Below are 15,242 nucleotides of genomic sequence, written 5' to 3' on the forward strand. Positions count from 1 at the left end.
TCCCAGTCCTGTGATGTCCATAGATTTAAGGGCCTAATTTATTTATTTAAATTGACTGAGTTCCTTGTATTCTTTGAAATTCTTGCATGCTGCGTTTTATATTTTTGTTCAGTGTAGATGGTAATTGTATATGAACTACAAGACTGAGCTCAGGTGCATCCTGTTTCCATTAATCATCATTGAGATGTTTCTACAACTTGATTGGAGTCCACCTGCGGTAAATTCAATTGATTGGACATGATTTGGAAAGGCACACAACTGTCTATAAACGGTCCCACAGTTGCCCATGCATGTCACAGAAAAAACAAAGCCATAAGGTTGAAGGAATTGTCTGTAGAGTTCCGAGACAGGATTGTGTCGAGACACAGATCTGGGGAAGAGTACCATAAAATGTCTGTAGCATTGAAGGTCCCCAAGAACACAGTGGCCTCCATCATTTTTAAATTGAAGAAGTTTGGAACCACCAAGAACTCTTCCTAGTGCTGGCTGCCCAGCCAAACTGAGCAATCGGGGGAGAAGGGCCTTGGTCAGGGAGGTGACCAAGTACCCGATGGTCACTCTGACAGAGCTCTAGAGTTCCTCTGTGGAGAAGGGAGAACACTCTCAGAAGGACAACCATCTCTGCTGCTCTCCACCAATCAGGCCTTTATGGTATAGTGGCCAGACGGAAGCCACTCCCCAGTAAAAGGCACATGACAGTCCGCTTGGAGTTTGACAAAGGGCACCTAAAGACAATGAGACACAAGATTCTCTGGTCTGATGAAACCAAGATTGAACTCTTTGGCCTGAATGCCAAGCTTCACGTCTGGCACCATCCCTATGGTGAAGCGTGGTGGTGGTGGTGGCAGCATCATACCGTGGGAATGTTCTTCATCGGCAGGGACTGGGAGACTAGTCAGGATCGAGGCAAAGATGAATGGAGCAAAGTACAGAGAGATGCTTGGACCTCAGATTGGGCGAAGTTTCACCTTCCAACAGGACAATAACCCTAAGCATGCTGCCAAGACAGCACAGGAGTGGCTTCGGGACAAGTCTGTGAATGTCCTTGAGTGACCCTTCCAGAGCCCGGACTTGAACCCGAGACCTGAAAATAGCTGTGCAGCGACGCTCCCCATCTAACCTGACAGAGCTTGAGAGGATCTGCAGAGAAGAATGGGAGAAACTCCCTAAATATAGGTGTGCCAAGCTTGTAGCGTCATACCCAAAAAGAATCAAGGCTGTAATCGCTGCCAAAGGTGCTTCAACAAAGTACTGAGTAAAGGGTCATGAATAGTTATGTGAATGTGATATCAGTTTTTATTTTTTTGCATTTTTGTATATATAAAAGTTGTTTATGCTTTGTCATTATGGGGTGTTGTGTATAGATTAATCAATTTTAGAATAAGGCTGAAACGTAATAAAATCAAGGGGTCTGAATACTTTCTGAGAACACTGTATTTTACAGCAAATGTCATGATGAAATAATTAAAGTATAATTGATCAAATTGTCACGAGGAGGAGCATTGGTGACCTTTTAGAAAATGTAATAAATTGAAAATGAGTAATTCATTTCAGAAAAATAACTTGCTTTTCTATCATCCACCTGGACATTTCCAATGATGACATTTATGTAAAACGTGTTGATTAATTAATGATGAAGTAAATGATGTGATGAATATATTATTTTTGTGCAATGACAAGGTAAACTAACCATTTCATTGATGTAAATGCTTCAGGTGACGAGGTCACACAACACAGACAGGCAGGTGTGGAGACTGGGACAAGTCTCTATAGGATCAGAAGAAGAAAGATCTAAGGATTCATAATAGCAGGATCTAACCCAACTTGCATCTTTTTAGTCTCATTTAAAGAGTGAATACAAATGTATTGGGGATTATAATAGATTTGATAAGGTGACTAGACCTGTAATTCACACACAGAACTAGAAAATATTTCCTGAAGAAAATGTGTGCTTGCTTTAGTTGTCAACGTGTTTTTTATAGTAGTGGAAGAAGTTGGCACACTAATGACCTGCTCCATTGGTAGTGTCTGACAATACCTTGTAGGCTATCCAGTAAAACCACACTTGTTACAATAGGCTACGAAGTAAAGCTAATGATGCTAATATTTTTTAATAGTAACATGTTTATTATGCCTATCATTAGCCTGTAGACCTATTATTCAAATTCAGAAACTTCTCTCCAATCAATTACATATTAGCGTTTGACCTATTAGCTGTTGATTGCTGCTAAACCAAATACATGACCGTGTATGTTCTCAAACCTCACCCCCAAGCTCTGGCCATCGACCCATTTGTGCTCGTCTTGCATGGAAAAGAGTGGGCGTGTGCCCGCATGGGGGTTTTCCCTCTGCAGTCTCGATCGAGACTGGTCTGCACCATCTGTGTCATTTTTTGGCTCCAACTGCAACCTCTTTATTTCCCCACGTATTCAGCTGATAAATGCAATCAGTGAGTCTGAATTGAATCAGCTGCCTTCGTCAATATTAGGGGTAGGCTATTTATTTTATTATGACAATATCAAATGTCGTATTTATCCATCTGTGATGGATATTGATGGCAGCTATTGAGGGCAAACCGAATAGTTAGCCTCTCAAATGGTGGTGATGGCCTCCATTTGAAGTAGATTTGTACCAGATGAAAACACCTCTGTAAAGCGAAGTTGATTTTGAGAGAGTACGTAGAAGTGTTGCTCTAGGATACGGCTCCCCCTGTGCATGTGATCTTATTAACTGTGATTTAAAAGCCAAAACGTATCCTAAATCAACACTCCTACTCTGGAAGCGCTTGATAAATACGGGCCCGTTCCTAGTAGGTGGTAGGCTTTTGGAAAGGTCCCCAGCTCTGAGAGCATATGGCACTATAAGTCCATAGGTTGTGGCTGTGTCCCAAATGGCACCCGATTCCCTATAAAGTGTACTACTTTTGACAAGGGCCCATAGGAACTATAGAAAATAGTGTGCCATTTATTATGCACCCTGTGAGTCCATATTAATAAATGGAGAAAAGCAGAATGTGGACATGAATAATTCACTGGTTTAACGGTCGGAGCTCGAAGTTGGGAGCTTTGATTGACAGCCAGCAGCTTAGGTGTTGTGATTTTGATTTGGCATTTTGATTTTGATTTGGCATTCCTCCATTTTCTGTGATCCCATGTTGCCGGAGACTACTTCAAGATAACCTTTTTTTAAATAAAATGCCATAAGGTGTAAAGAATTTTGTTTTAACGTATTTCCTTTGATTAAATGTTTTATTTCATTTTGATTCAGTGTTGACTTTCATGTGCTTCTGTTGCATTACATGTCCATGTCAGGAAAAAAAAATGTTGAAAGACCAAATGTTGTTTTGAATATGTCACAGCAGGTCAGACTGGGCTTAGAGGAAAAGGGTAAAGTTGCCCCCTAGATGCTGATCTTAGGTAAGTTTAGCATTTTCCCCACTAATGGTTATGGTTAGAATTGGGAGATAGGAAGCTGATCCTGAGTCTGTATCTAGGGGAATCTTCACCTTGGAGCAAAATTTGAGGCTAAAAACCTAAAGGATAGGGGGAAGTATACTGTTTGGTCTATGTGCTTCTGTATTCTACTTCCATTCTTCTCATCGTGGGTCTTGTGGTTTGTGTTTCTGGTTCATTTCTGGCAGTTATTGAAGTGTGGTGTGTTTGGTCTGAAGTTTGCCTCTTAAAGGCTTCTGCCATCCATCTTGCCATGCTCCTGTGGAGAACGATCTGTCTGTGATTCAGTTTGTCTTGTGTATTCCTGGCACATTTGAGACTGACAGTCAACATCAGACAGAGACAATGTTACATGCTTAAAAAGACAAGTAGCCTAACTACACACACACACACACACACCTCCTCTTCCCATTCTGGCCCTCCATAAGATCTCATTACTTGTCTTCTTCCCCACAGGCAAAAGAACAGTGTTTTCTTTAACCTAGTTGCCATGCAGAAAATCCTTCCCATTGGTTTATTTCCCAATGGCCTTTAGATTTTGTTGTTGTATGATTAAATCTGATTTAAAAAGATAAAGAAACCAGCTGTGTAGCTAATAGGTATCAGGGCTGGGGTCAATTCGAATTGAAACAGTAAATTCAAGAAGTTAACTTAAATAACTTTAAAAAAAAATAATAATATGAAAAAACACCTTCTTTCAATGAGTTGTCAATGAACTGAGGAGTAGAAGCTATTTATTTCAAAAGTTTATTTCAAATTGCTAAAGTGATTTAAAATCACTTCCTGAATTGACCTCAGCCTTGATAGATTTGCCTTTTGATTAGTCAACTCATTCTAGGTAAGCCTGTTGGACCTGTGTGTACTGTGTAGGCAATTTGGCAGCCATTTTGTGTCATCACAGGCCAGTAGAAAATCATAAGTTTCAAATTAACCTAGAACAAAACATCCTGCTTGGTGTCTATGGTTATGGAGATTTGTTAAGTTCTTGGTCTCCTGTCACATTGTATGGCGAGGTCATCAACAGCTCATCGATTTGTGGCTCCAAAGACATTGGCTTGTTCCCTCAACAGCTCAATCCCTCTCTCTCGCTCTCTCTCAATTCAGTTCAAAGGGGCTTTATTGGCATAAAAAAACATGTGCAAAAGCAAGTGAAATAAACAATATACAAAAGTGAGAACACTTAACAACAATTAAAATTGAACAGTAAATATTGCACTCAAAAAGGTTTAAACAATATGCACATTTTAAAGTGTTATATTATTAGCTATGTACAGTGTTAGCAATGTGCAAGTAGTAGTACAAATAGTAAGGGAAGATAGATAAACAGTTATATATGAGTGGTATTTACAAAGTTGTTTGCTCCACTGGTTGCCCTTTTCTCATGGCAATGAGCCACAAATCTTGCTGCTGTGATTGCACACTACGGTATTTCGCCTAACAGATATTGAGTTTATCAATGTTTGATTTGTCTTCAAATTCTTTGTGGGTCTGTGTGATCTGTGGGAAATATGTATCTCTAATGTGGTCATCCATTTGGCAGGATGTTAAGAAGTGCAGCTTGGGGCCCACAGGCAGACCTGCCCCCCTGGGCAGATGGTGTTATCGTCCCAGCTTGAGTCTGGAATCTTGATACTCCTTCACGTACCTCACCGGTCTTCTTATCAGTCAGCAGAGACCTTGAGATTAGGGAGTCAGTCCACTATATAATTGCTCTTCTCATACACAGGGAAAACACATTTCTATTTAACAAATGAGCCATCTAATCATACTAAGATAATATAATGATATGAAACATATTGAGAAAATATGATGAAACCATATTAAGATATAAGACACTAAAATATGATTTATCAGCTCGAACACCTTATGGACATACAGTACCAGTCAAAACTTTAGACACACCAACTCATTCCAGGGTTTTTCTTTATTTGGATTATTTTCTACATTGTAGAATAATAATGAAGACATCAAAACTGTGAACACATATGGAATCATGTAGTAAACAAAAAAGTGTTTAACAAATAAAAATAGATTATAGATTCTCCAAAATAGCCAGCCTTTGCCTTGACAGCTTTGCACACTCTTGGCATTCTCTCAACCAGCTTCACCCGGAATGCTTTTCCAACAGTCTTGAAGGCGTTCCCACATATGCTGAGCACTTGTTGGCTGCTTTTCCTTCACTCTGCGGTCCAACTCATCCCAAACCATCTTCATTTGGTTGAGGTTGGGGAATTGTGGAGGCCAGGTCACCTGATGCACCACTCCATCACTTTTCTTATTGGTCAAATAGCCCCTACACAGCCTGGATGTGTGTTGGGTCATTGTCCTGCTTGAAAAACAAATGATAGTCCCACTAAGCGCAAACTAGATGGGATGGTGTATCGCTGCAGAATGCTGTGGTAGCCATGCTGATTAAGTGTGCCCTGAATTCTAAAATAAATCACTGACAGTATCACCAGCAAAGCACCATCGCACCTCCTCCATGCTTCTCGGTGGGAACCACACACACGGAGATCATCCGTTCACCTACTCTGCGTCTAACAAAGACCAAAGGACAGATTTCCACCGGTCTAATGTCGATTGCTCGTGTTTCTTGACCCAAGCAAGTCTCTTGTTATTGGAGTCCTTTTAGTAGTGGTTTCTTTGCAGCAATTCGACCATGAAGGCCTGATTCACGCAGTCTCCTCTGAACAGTTGATGTTGAGATGTGTCTGTTACTTGAACTCTGTGAAGCATTTATTTGGGCTGCAATTTCTGAGACTGGTAACTCTAATGAACTTATTTTCTGCAGCAGAGGTAACTCTGGGTCTTCCTTTCCTGTGGCGGTCCTCATGAGAGCCAGTTTCATCATAGCGCTTGATGGTTTTTGCAACTGCACTTGAAGAAACGTTCAAAGTTCTTGAAATTTTCCGGATTGACTGACCTTCATGTCTTAAAGTAATGATGGACTGTCGTTTCTCTTTGCTTATTTGAGCTGTTTTTGCCATAATATGGTCTTGGTCTTTTACCAAATAGGGCTATCTTCTGTATACCACTCCTACTTTGGCACATCACAATTGATTGGCTCAAACACATTAAGAAGGAAAGAAATTCCACAAATTAACTTTTAACAAGGCACACCTGTTAATTGTTATGGATTACAGTTGACTACCTCATGAAGCTGGTTGAGAGAATGCCAAGAATATGCAAAGCTGCCGTCAAGGCAAATGGTGGCTACTTTTGAAGAATCTCAAATATAAAATATATTTAGATTTGTTTAACATTTTTTTTGTTTACTACATGTTTCCATATGAGATATTTCATAGTTTTGATGTCTTCACTATTCTAAAATGTAGAAAATGGTAAAAAATAAAGAAAAACCTTTGAATGAGTAGGTGTGCCTAAACTTTTGACTGGTACTACAGATCATTCCATCTAACCCATAAAACGTTCATCACTACTTCTAGGCTACTTACAGTATTTAATTATAAACATACGAAAACCTGCTCAAGTCAATCTGTCACTTTCCAACAATAGTCAAGGATTTTCTTAATTTTGGGTCAGGTATTTCTGCCACTGTGTACTCTCTGTTTGGGGCCAGATAGCATTCCTATTTTCTCTGTGTTTTGGTTGATTCATTCCATTGTGTCAAATAGTTATCTTTTTGCTTTCTTATTTGGTTGGATCTAATTGTGTTGCTGTCCCGGGGCTCTGTGGGGTCTGTTTGTGTTTGTGAACAAAGAACCAGCTGGCTGAGGGGACTCTTCTCTATGTTAATCTCTCTGTAGGTGAGGGCCTTGTGGTTGAATGTGTGGGCATCACTCCCTTTTTAGGTGGTTTAAAATTTAACTGCTCTTTTCTGGTTTTGGTCAGGGAGGTGACCAAGTACCCAATGGTCACTCTGACAGAGCTCCAGAGTTCCTCTGTGGGGATGGGAGAACCTTCCAAAAGGACAACCATCTCTGCAGTACTCCACCAATCAGGCCTTTATGGTAGAGTTTCCAGACGGAAGCCACTCCTCAGTAAAAGGCATATGACACCCCGTTTGGACTTTGCCAAAAGGCACCTTTGCCAAAAAACAAGATTCTCTGGTCTGATGAAACCAAGACTGAACTATTTGGCCTGAATGCCAAGGGTCACATCTGGAGGAAACCTGGCACCATCCCTACAGTGAAGCATGGTGGGGGCAGCATCATGCTGTGGGGATGTTTTTGCAGAGGCAGGGACTGGGAGACTAGTCAGGATCGAGGGAAAGATGAATGGAGCAAAGTACAGAGAGATCCTTGATGAAAACTGCTCCAGAGCACTCAGGACCTCAGACTGGGGTGAAGATTCACTTTCCTACCTGACAACAACCCTAAGCACACATCCAAGACAACGTAGGCGTGGCTTCGGGACAAGTCTCTGAATGTCCTTGACTTTACCAGCCAGAGCCCGATCGAACATCTCTGGAGAGACCTGAAAATAGCTGTGCAGCAACGCTCCCCATTCAACCTGACAGAGTTTGAGAGGATCTGCAGAGAAGAATGGGATAAACTCCCCAAATACACGTGTGCCAAGCTTGTAGCTTCATACCCAAGAACACTCAAGACTGTAATTGCTGCCAAAGGTGCTTCAACAAAAGTACAAGGTCTTTCTATTTTTTTTATTAATTTGGAAGTATTTCTAAAAACCTGTTTTTGCTTTGTCATTATGGGGTGTTGTGTGTAGATCGATGAGGAGGGAAAAAACGACATCCGTTTTAGAATAAAGCTGTAACGTAACAAAATGTGGGAAAAGTGAAGGGTCTGAATACTTTCCAAATGCACTGTATAGTTTACTGCTAAATTGTATTTTACTTTTAGTTTGCTCTGAGCTTAAAGCAATGGTGGAAGTTGAATACACTTTTTCCAACCACAGACATTTGGTAGAAACACCCAATTCTGAATTGATTGTCCAATAGTATTTGTCAATAGTGTAGCCTACCCAAATAAGGTACAATTTTATAAAACTGACACATGCTAATCTTCAAGGATATCAGAGACTTGTTAGTAGGAGGTCAGTTCACGTCACTAACAGAGCCCCCTGTTTTTTGTGTCTAGTCCGTACAGGCTGTAGGATGTTCTCGTCAGTGAAGGCCTTCGAGGGGCAGCAATACTCCACCCTGAAGAGGCAATGCCTTGCCAGTGGCCTTCTATTTGAAGACCCACACTTCCCCGCCTTGGACGACACCCTCTTCTACCAGGGCAACAGGATTGGACGCGTGCACTGGAAAAGACCCCAGGTGAGGGAGCTTTCTGGCTATCACACACACTAATACTACTACTACTTCTTACACTAATATATATATTCTTTTAGGAAATGTCCTTTTTAATGTTTAATTCATGGTTTATTTAGAAAGGGACATATTCAAGGATCTGATGACAGGACTCAAGGCTTTGATGAAGGCGATTTATGCCGAAATGTAAGCCGTTTGTTTGTTTGTCCCATCAATAAATCTATCCGTGGCATTCTCTCAACCAGCTTCATGAGGTAGTCACCTGGAATGCATTTCAATTAACAGGTGTGTCTTGGTAAAGTTCATTAGTGAAATGTCTTTCCTTCTTAATGCATTTGAGCCAATAAGTTCTGTTGTGACAAGGTAGGGGTGGTATACAGAAGATAGCCCTATTTGTTAAAAGACCAAGTCCATATTATGGCAAGAACAGCTCAAATAACAAAGAGAAACAACAGTCCATCATTACCTTAAGACACGAAGGTCAGTCAATCTGGAAAATTTCTAGAACTTTGCAGTTGCAAAAACCAAGCGCTATGATGAAATTTGCTCTCATGAGGACCTCCACAGGAAAAGAAGACCCAGAGTTACTTCTGCTGCAGCCCAAATAAATGCTTCAGAGTTCAAGTAACAGACACATCTCAACATCAACTGTTCAGAGTAGACTGCGTCAATGAGGCTTTCATGGTCGAATTGCTGCAAATAAACCACTACTAAAGGACACCAAAAAGAAGGAGAGACTTTCTTGGGCCAAGAAACATGAGCAATAGACCGGTGGAAATCTGTCCTTTCGTCTGATGAGTCCAAATTTTTGATTTTTTTGGTTCTAACCGCCGTGTCTTTGTGAGGCGCAGAGAAGTGAAACGGATGATCTCCGCATGTGTATTTCCCACCTTGAAGCACGGAGGAGGAGGTGTGATGGTGTGGGGGTCCTTTGCTAGTGACACAGTCTGTGATTTATTTAGAATTCAGAGAACACTTAACCAGCATGGCTACCACAGCATTCTGCAGCGATACACCATCCCATCTGGTTTGCGCTCAGTCCCACTATCATTTGTTTTTCAACAGGACAATGACCCAACACACCTCCAGGCTGTGGAAGTGTGATGGAGACCTCATGGATGGAGGCATCAGACCTGGCCTTCACAATCACCTGACCTCAACCCAATTGAGATGGTTTGGGATGAGTTGGACCACAGAGTGAAGGAAAAGCAGCCAACAAGTGCTCAGTAAATGTGACCTGCTGAGCACTAAGGGCTCCTGAGTGGCGCAGTGGTCTAAGACACTGCATCTCAGTACAATAGGCGTCACTGCAGTACCTGGTTCAAATCCAGGTTACATCACATCCGGCCGTGATTGGGAGTCCCATATGGCGGTGCACAATTGGCCCAGCGTCGACCGGGTTTGGCTGTGGTAGGCTGTCATTGTAAATAAGAATTTGTTCTTAACTGACTTGCCTAGTTGAATAAAAAAAATAGGTGGGAACTCATTCAAGACATTTGTCATCACATTTCTCATTCTTTTTGTTCTCTTTTATGGTGGTTGTTTTTCTTTTGATGGTTTTGATGCTTCTTTGTGTTTCTTGTTTTCCGGGGTCAATTTCAGGCAATTTCAGTTGAGTTACTTCAGTATTCAGGTATTAAGGCAAGATGCTAATGGTCTGAAATATGTCTTCCCCAATACTTCAAGCAGTTGAAATTTTACGGTTAGTGAGAAGAGGTGAGTTATTAGAGTACACATCCGAAACATCAACTTATACTTTTTCAGTTTGTTTACAATCTGTATTTGAAGGGATACTTCGTGATTTTTGGCAATTAGTCAGATGGAACTTCCCAAGAGTCAGAGGAACTCGTGGATACCATTTTTATGTCTCGGTGTCAAGTATGAAGGAAGTTAGTTTCGTGAGCAAACGCTAACTAGCGTTAGCGCAATGACCTCTCAGTCTATGGGTATCTGCTAGCATGGGGAGGGCTAGGGGATTGGAAGGGCGGGGAGATTGGGGGAATGTATGGGGAGACTCGGATGGATGGATGGAAGCGTGGGAGGGTGACTGATAAGCTTCTTCGGTTGCTGGGTGGGTTGGGGTTATCTTTGTATGCATGTCTTTGATTGTTTTGTACCTGTAAACACCCCCTCGGATAAATGACAAAACTAAATAAAAAGATGGTCACAAAAAATATATTAAAGTACAAACAGCATTTAGTGCTACGTTTTTTAAACGGCACTTGGGTATGTTTATGACCACAAGTCAAGACAGTGGAGCATGCAGGCATAAATAAGAGGCCTCTATAAAATGCTACTCTCTCTCTCTCCCCTCTCGGTTCTCTGTCTCTCTCGGCTCTCTACTGCCATCCCTCTCAGCCTTCTCTCCCTACTACATCCACTCTGGACTACAGATTAGTTGTGTTTATCTATGACATGACTGACAAGCAATAAAAAGACAGAGCCCATTTATCTGGGCTCGCTTTGCTGTCCTCCCAAGCCAAACCTATCTGGGCTCGCTTTGCTGTCCTCCCAAGCCAAACCTATCTGGGCTCGCTTTGCTGTCCTCCCAAGCCAAACCTATCTGGGCTAAATGAGCTCCCTGATCGTTGTGGCAGTTTTATTGATCTTGTCTGACCGTCATCGACTAGCCTGGTGCTATGACTCTGGCTGCTGGGCGGCGACTGATTTGGTCACATAGGTACTATGAAGCGGAGTGGCGGCTCTTCAGTACGAGGTAAATGATTTGGTTAGCCATGACACCTATTTCTTACCCTGTAGGGAGACAGACAGATCAGTAGGCAATTTATTTTTTTACAGCCGGGCCAATCCAACCCAACAGATATTGGGAGTGAATATTGGAAGTGAACATACTCCTCTGTAAAATAGCCTGTTCCAGCTAGCACATAACGGTCTGAGAACCATATGTTTCTTAGAGCTAGGTTAGAGTGTGGTTGTCCTATGGTTATTTTGCATACAACCTTCCAACAACTTTCTGGGAATGATGTAGGATAGTTGCTTTGAAACATTCTCAGCACATTTAAGGAACTTGACACAAAAACATGACTTCATTATTTTAACAGAACGTTTCCTTAAAGTTCAAACATGGTTACATTTAATTAACATTTTGTTCATGTTCAAGGAACGTTCTTCAGCTGCTTCGACATTGGGAATGTTCTCAAATTGTTCAGAAAACGTTAAACAATGTTCTGTGCGAATTTCAGTACATCAGCATAAGGTTTCCTCATGGTTCTATTTAAAGTCATGGTCTCAAATTGTTTTGTAATGTTCAGAGAACGTTCTGAGGATGTAATTTATAAAAAATAATACCTTCCATTCTCAATGTTAAAACATTTCCATTAAAAACCACAAGAATGTAGTAACGGTCAGAGAATGTTATTAAAAATGTATACGTACCGTGTGTTGGCCGCGCCCACTAAACATCTGATCTTAACGAGTGCTTATTTTCTTTTGAAATGGGGTTTGTTTGCGTAGACTGAAATGAACAGCTTTGTATGAGTTTAAAAAAAAAATGTGGCATGCTAGCTCCATCCTGGAGGCGCAGTGAACTAATTCCATAGATAGAGAACAGAAAATGATAGGTTCGAACCCCACTGACGCCATGCCACAATTAAGCAATAAGGCCCCAGGAGGTGTGCTATATGGCCAATGTACCACAGCTAAGAGCTGTTCTTAGGCAAGACGCAACGTGGAGTGCCTTCATACAGTCCTTAACCGTTGTAAATTGGCAATATATCACAAACCCCCGAGGTGCCTTATTGCTATTATAAACTATTTACCAATGTCATTAGAGCAGTAAAAATACATGTTTTGTCATACCCGTTGTATAAGGTCTGATATACCACGGTTGTCAGCCAATCAGCATTTAGAGCTCGAACCACACAGTTTATAATAAAAAACGTATGTGTTTGCATGATTAATGCCAAAGCAAATACATTTCCATGTGTTCTATCTGTGCTTGGAATTCAAAACATTTAACCCAAAATAAGCCAGCAGAAAGCTTTCAGGGAATCATAGTAAAACGGTTTTAGAAGCTCCCTGCAACCCAAAAATGTATGTTCCCCGAACAAGTGACATTTTCTCTTCCGTTCTCAGAATGTTTTTTAAAGAAAGTTCAGTTTTGCCGGTCAGGAAATGTATGGTTTCGTTCCCTGAACCAATAGGAAACCAAAATGGACGTTCCCACAGCTTCCAAAGAACCAAATGTGCTAGCTGGGGTGGCTAATGCAATTAAATGTATTTTTTGTAATGTCAGTTGAATCAACAAATCACAGCCCATGTTGATGGGTAGGTACGCTTCCTGTTTTTACTTCCTGCTTTGCTCCTATGGGTACACACGCAATGGCTGCCAGTCCACCCATTATGCCGTCATCGACTTGAATGGGGACGCACGTTCTATTCTAACGGTTATTACTTCCATAGTGGCCTTTGAGTAACAGGAGTGGTGAGAGGGATGGTGGAGAGGTCTCCAGGGGACTCTGCAGTGGCAGTGCAGTGGTGGGGTTCTCCTCTCCGCTGATGAAAAGTAGCCTTTTGCAGCAACCTGCTTTCATCTGTATCAGCAGATTACTGACCTTGGGTGTGGTGTGGACACAGACGCACACGTGCACACATGCATGCAATGCACACACACTTTTTTCCCAAAAACATTCCGTCTTTCTCCCTCTCTCTCATCTTCAGTCCATCTCTCACCACCAGCCGACACTTCAGAGTCGACGTTGAACTGTATTTACGACCTCATCTCAACCCATTTCAGCACAGCGGTATTGAGCTGTATTGATCGACAGTCTTGTAAAGACAGGGGGGGTGACTGGGACAGGCAATGGAACATCCGGACCGCTTTGTTATGAAACGTGCACCTTACATCGGATCATCTACAAACGTTCTCTGTAAAGCTAACTTTCATCAAGGTTTCATATGGTCTGTAATTGGTTCCTCACCGCTTCACCGTCAGCGTTATGGTATGTGTAACATCCATAACGGATGCATTCATCATATTGTGTGTGTGCTTGCTTTGAGATGTATTCTTCAGACCTTTACTGGTGCAATTGTTGATATCTGGAAAATTAGGTGCTCTAGCGAAGATTCTCTTGGGAAATATATGCTGAAATGCATTTGTCATATATGGCAGTAGTATACTGAACAAAAAATATAAATGCAACATGTAAAGTGTTGGTTTCATGAGCTGAAATAAAAAGAGCTAAGACATTTTCAATACACACAAAGAGCATATTTCTCTCATGTTGTGTACAAATTTGTTTACATCCCTGTTCGTGAGCATTTATCCTTTGCCAAGATAAGATCCATCCACCTGACAGGTGCGGCATATCATGAAGCTGATTAAACTGCATGATCATTATATAAGTGCAACTTGTACTGGGCACAATAAAAGGCCACTCTAAAATGTGCAGTTTTGCCACACAACACAATGCCACAGACGTCTCAAGTTGAGGGAGCTTGTGATTGGTATGCTGACTGCAGGAATGTCCACCAGACAGGAATGTCCACCAGTCCACCTGATGCAAGATAATTTCATGTTAATTTCTTTACCATAAGCCGCCTCCAACGTTTTAGAGAATTTGGCAGTACGTCCAACTGGTCTAACAACCGCAGACCACGTGTATGGCGTCGTGTGGGCGAGCGGTTTGCTGACGTCAACGTTGTGAACTGAGTGCCCCATGGTGGCGGTGGGGTTATGGTATGAGCAGGCATAAACTACAGACAATGAACACAATTGCATTTTATCGATGGCAATTTGAAAGCACAGCAATAGTGTGACGAGATCCTGAGGCCCATTGTTGTGCCATTCATCTGCCGCCTTCACCTCATGTTTTGAGCATGATACTGCACGGCCTCGTGTCGTAATATTAGGAAGGTGCTCCTAATGTTTGGTATACTCAGTGTATATATTAATATAAAGTATGTATTAGGGTGTGGTGCCTGGCTGTGTATACTATTCAGCCTACCTAATGATTATGCAATCCTAAGGTACTATGCCTTCTGCTGACATTTTAAAGCATTCCAAATGACAACAAATGTGTTATGATAGATTGCCATGAACACATCTTTATGATTTAAATGTTTATTTCAGACTCTAGCATCCATAACGGAGGGTTACCTAAGAATGACAAACTCCCAGACTTTTGCTAATACAGTGCCTTGCAAAAGTATTAATTCCCCTTGGTGTTTTACCTATTTTGTTGCATTACAACCTGTAATTTAAATCGATTTTTATTTCGATTTCATGTAATGGACATACACAAAATAGTCCAAATTGGTGAAGTGAAGGGAAAAAAAACTTGTTTCAAAAAATGAAAGGTGGTGCCTGCATATGTCTTCACCCACTTTGCTATGAAGGCCCTAAATGAGATCCGGTGCAACCAATTACCTTCAGAAGTCACATAATTAGTTAGATTGAACACAGGTGGACTTTATTTAAGTGTCACATGATCTCAGTGTATATATACACACCTGTTCTGAAAGGCCCCAGAGTCTGCAACACCACGAAGCAAGCGGCACCATGAAGACCAAGGAGCTCTCCAAACAGGTCAGGG

At 41.5% G+C, this 15,242-nt stretch overlaps 2 protein-coding genes across 2 annotated transcripts in view; one reads left to right on the forward strand and one right to left on the reverse strand.

The window, feature by feature from the left end:
• The window catches only part of LOC118390955 (glycerophosphodiester phosphodiesterase domain-containing protein 5-like), a 248,573-nt gene that overhangs the window by 91,507 nt on the left and 141,824 nt on the right, over positions 1–15,242 (reverse strand). The window lies entirely within an intron of this gene.
• The window catches only part of LOC118390953 (calpain-5-like), a 49,966-nt gene that overhangs the window by 7,009 nt on the left and 27,715 nt on the right, over positions 1–15,242 (forward strand). The window contains exon 2 of the mRNA XM_035781826.2: positions 8,513–8,694. Within this exon, the coding sequence (XP_035637719.1) occupies positions 8,530–8,694 (165 nt within the window). The 5' untranslated portion in view covers positions 8,513–8,529. The remainder of the gene's footprint in view (positions 1–8,512; positions 8,695–15,242) is intronic.

This window comes from Oncorhynchus keta, chromosome 12 (assembly GCF_023373465.1).
Source record: "Oncorhynchus keta strain PuntledgeMale-10-30-2019 chromosome 12, Oket_V2, whole genome shotgun sequence".
Classification (NCBI taxonomy): domain Eukaryota; kingdom Metazoa; phylum Chordata; class Actinopteri; order Salmoniformes; family Salmonidae; genus Oncorhynchus; species Oncorhynchus keta.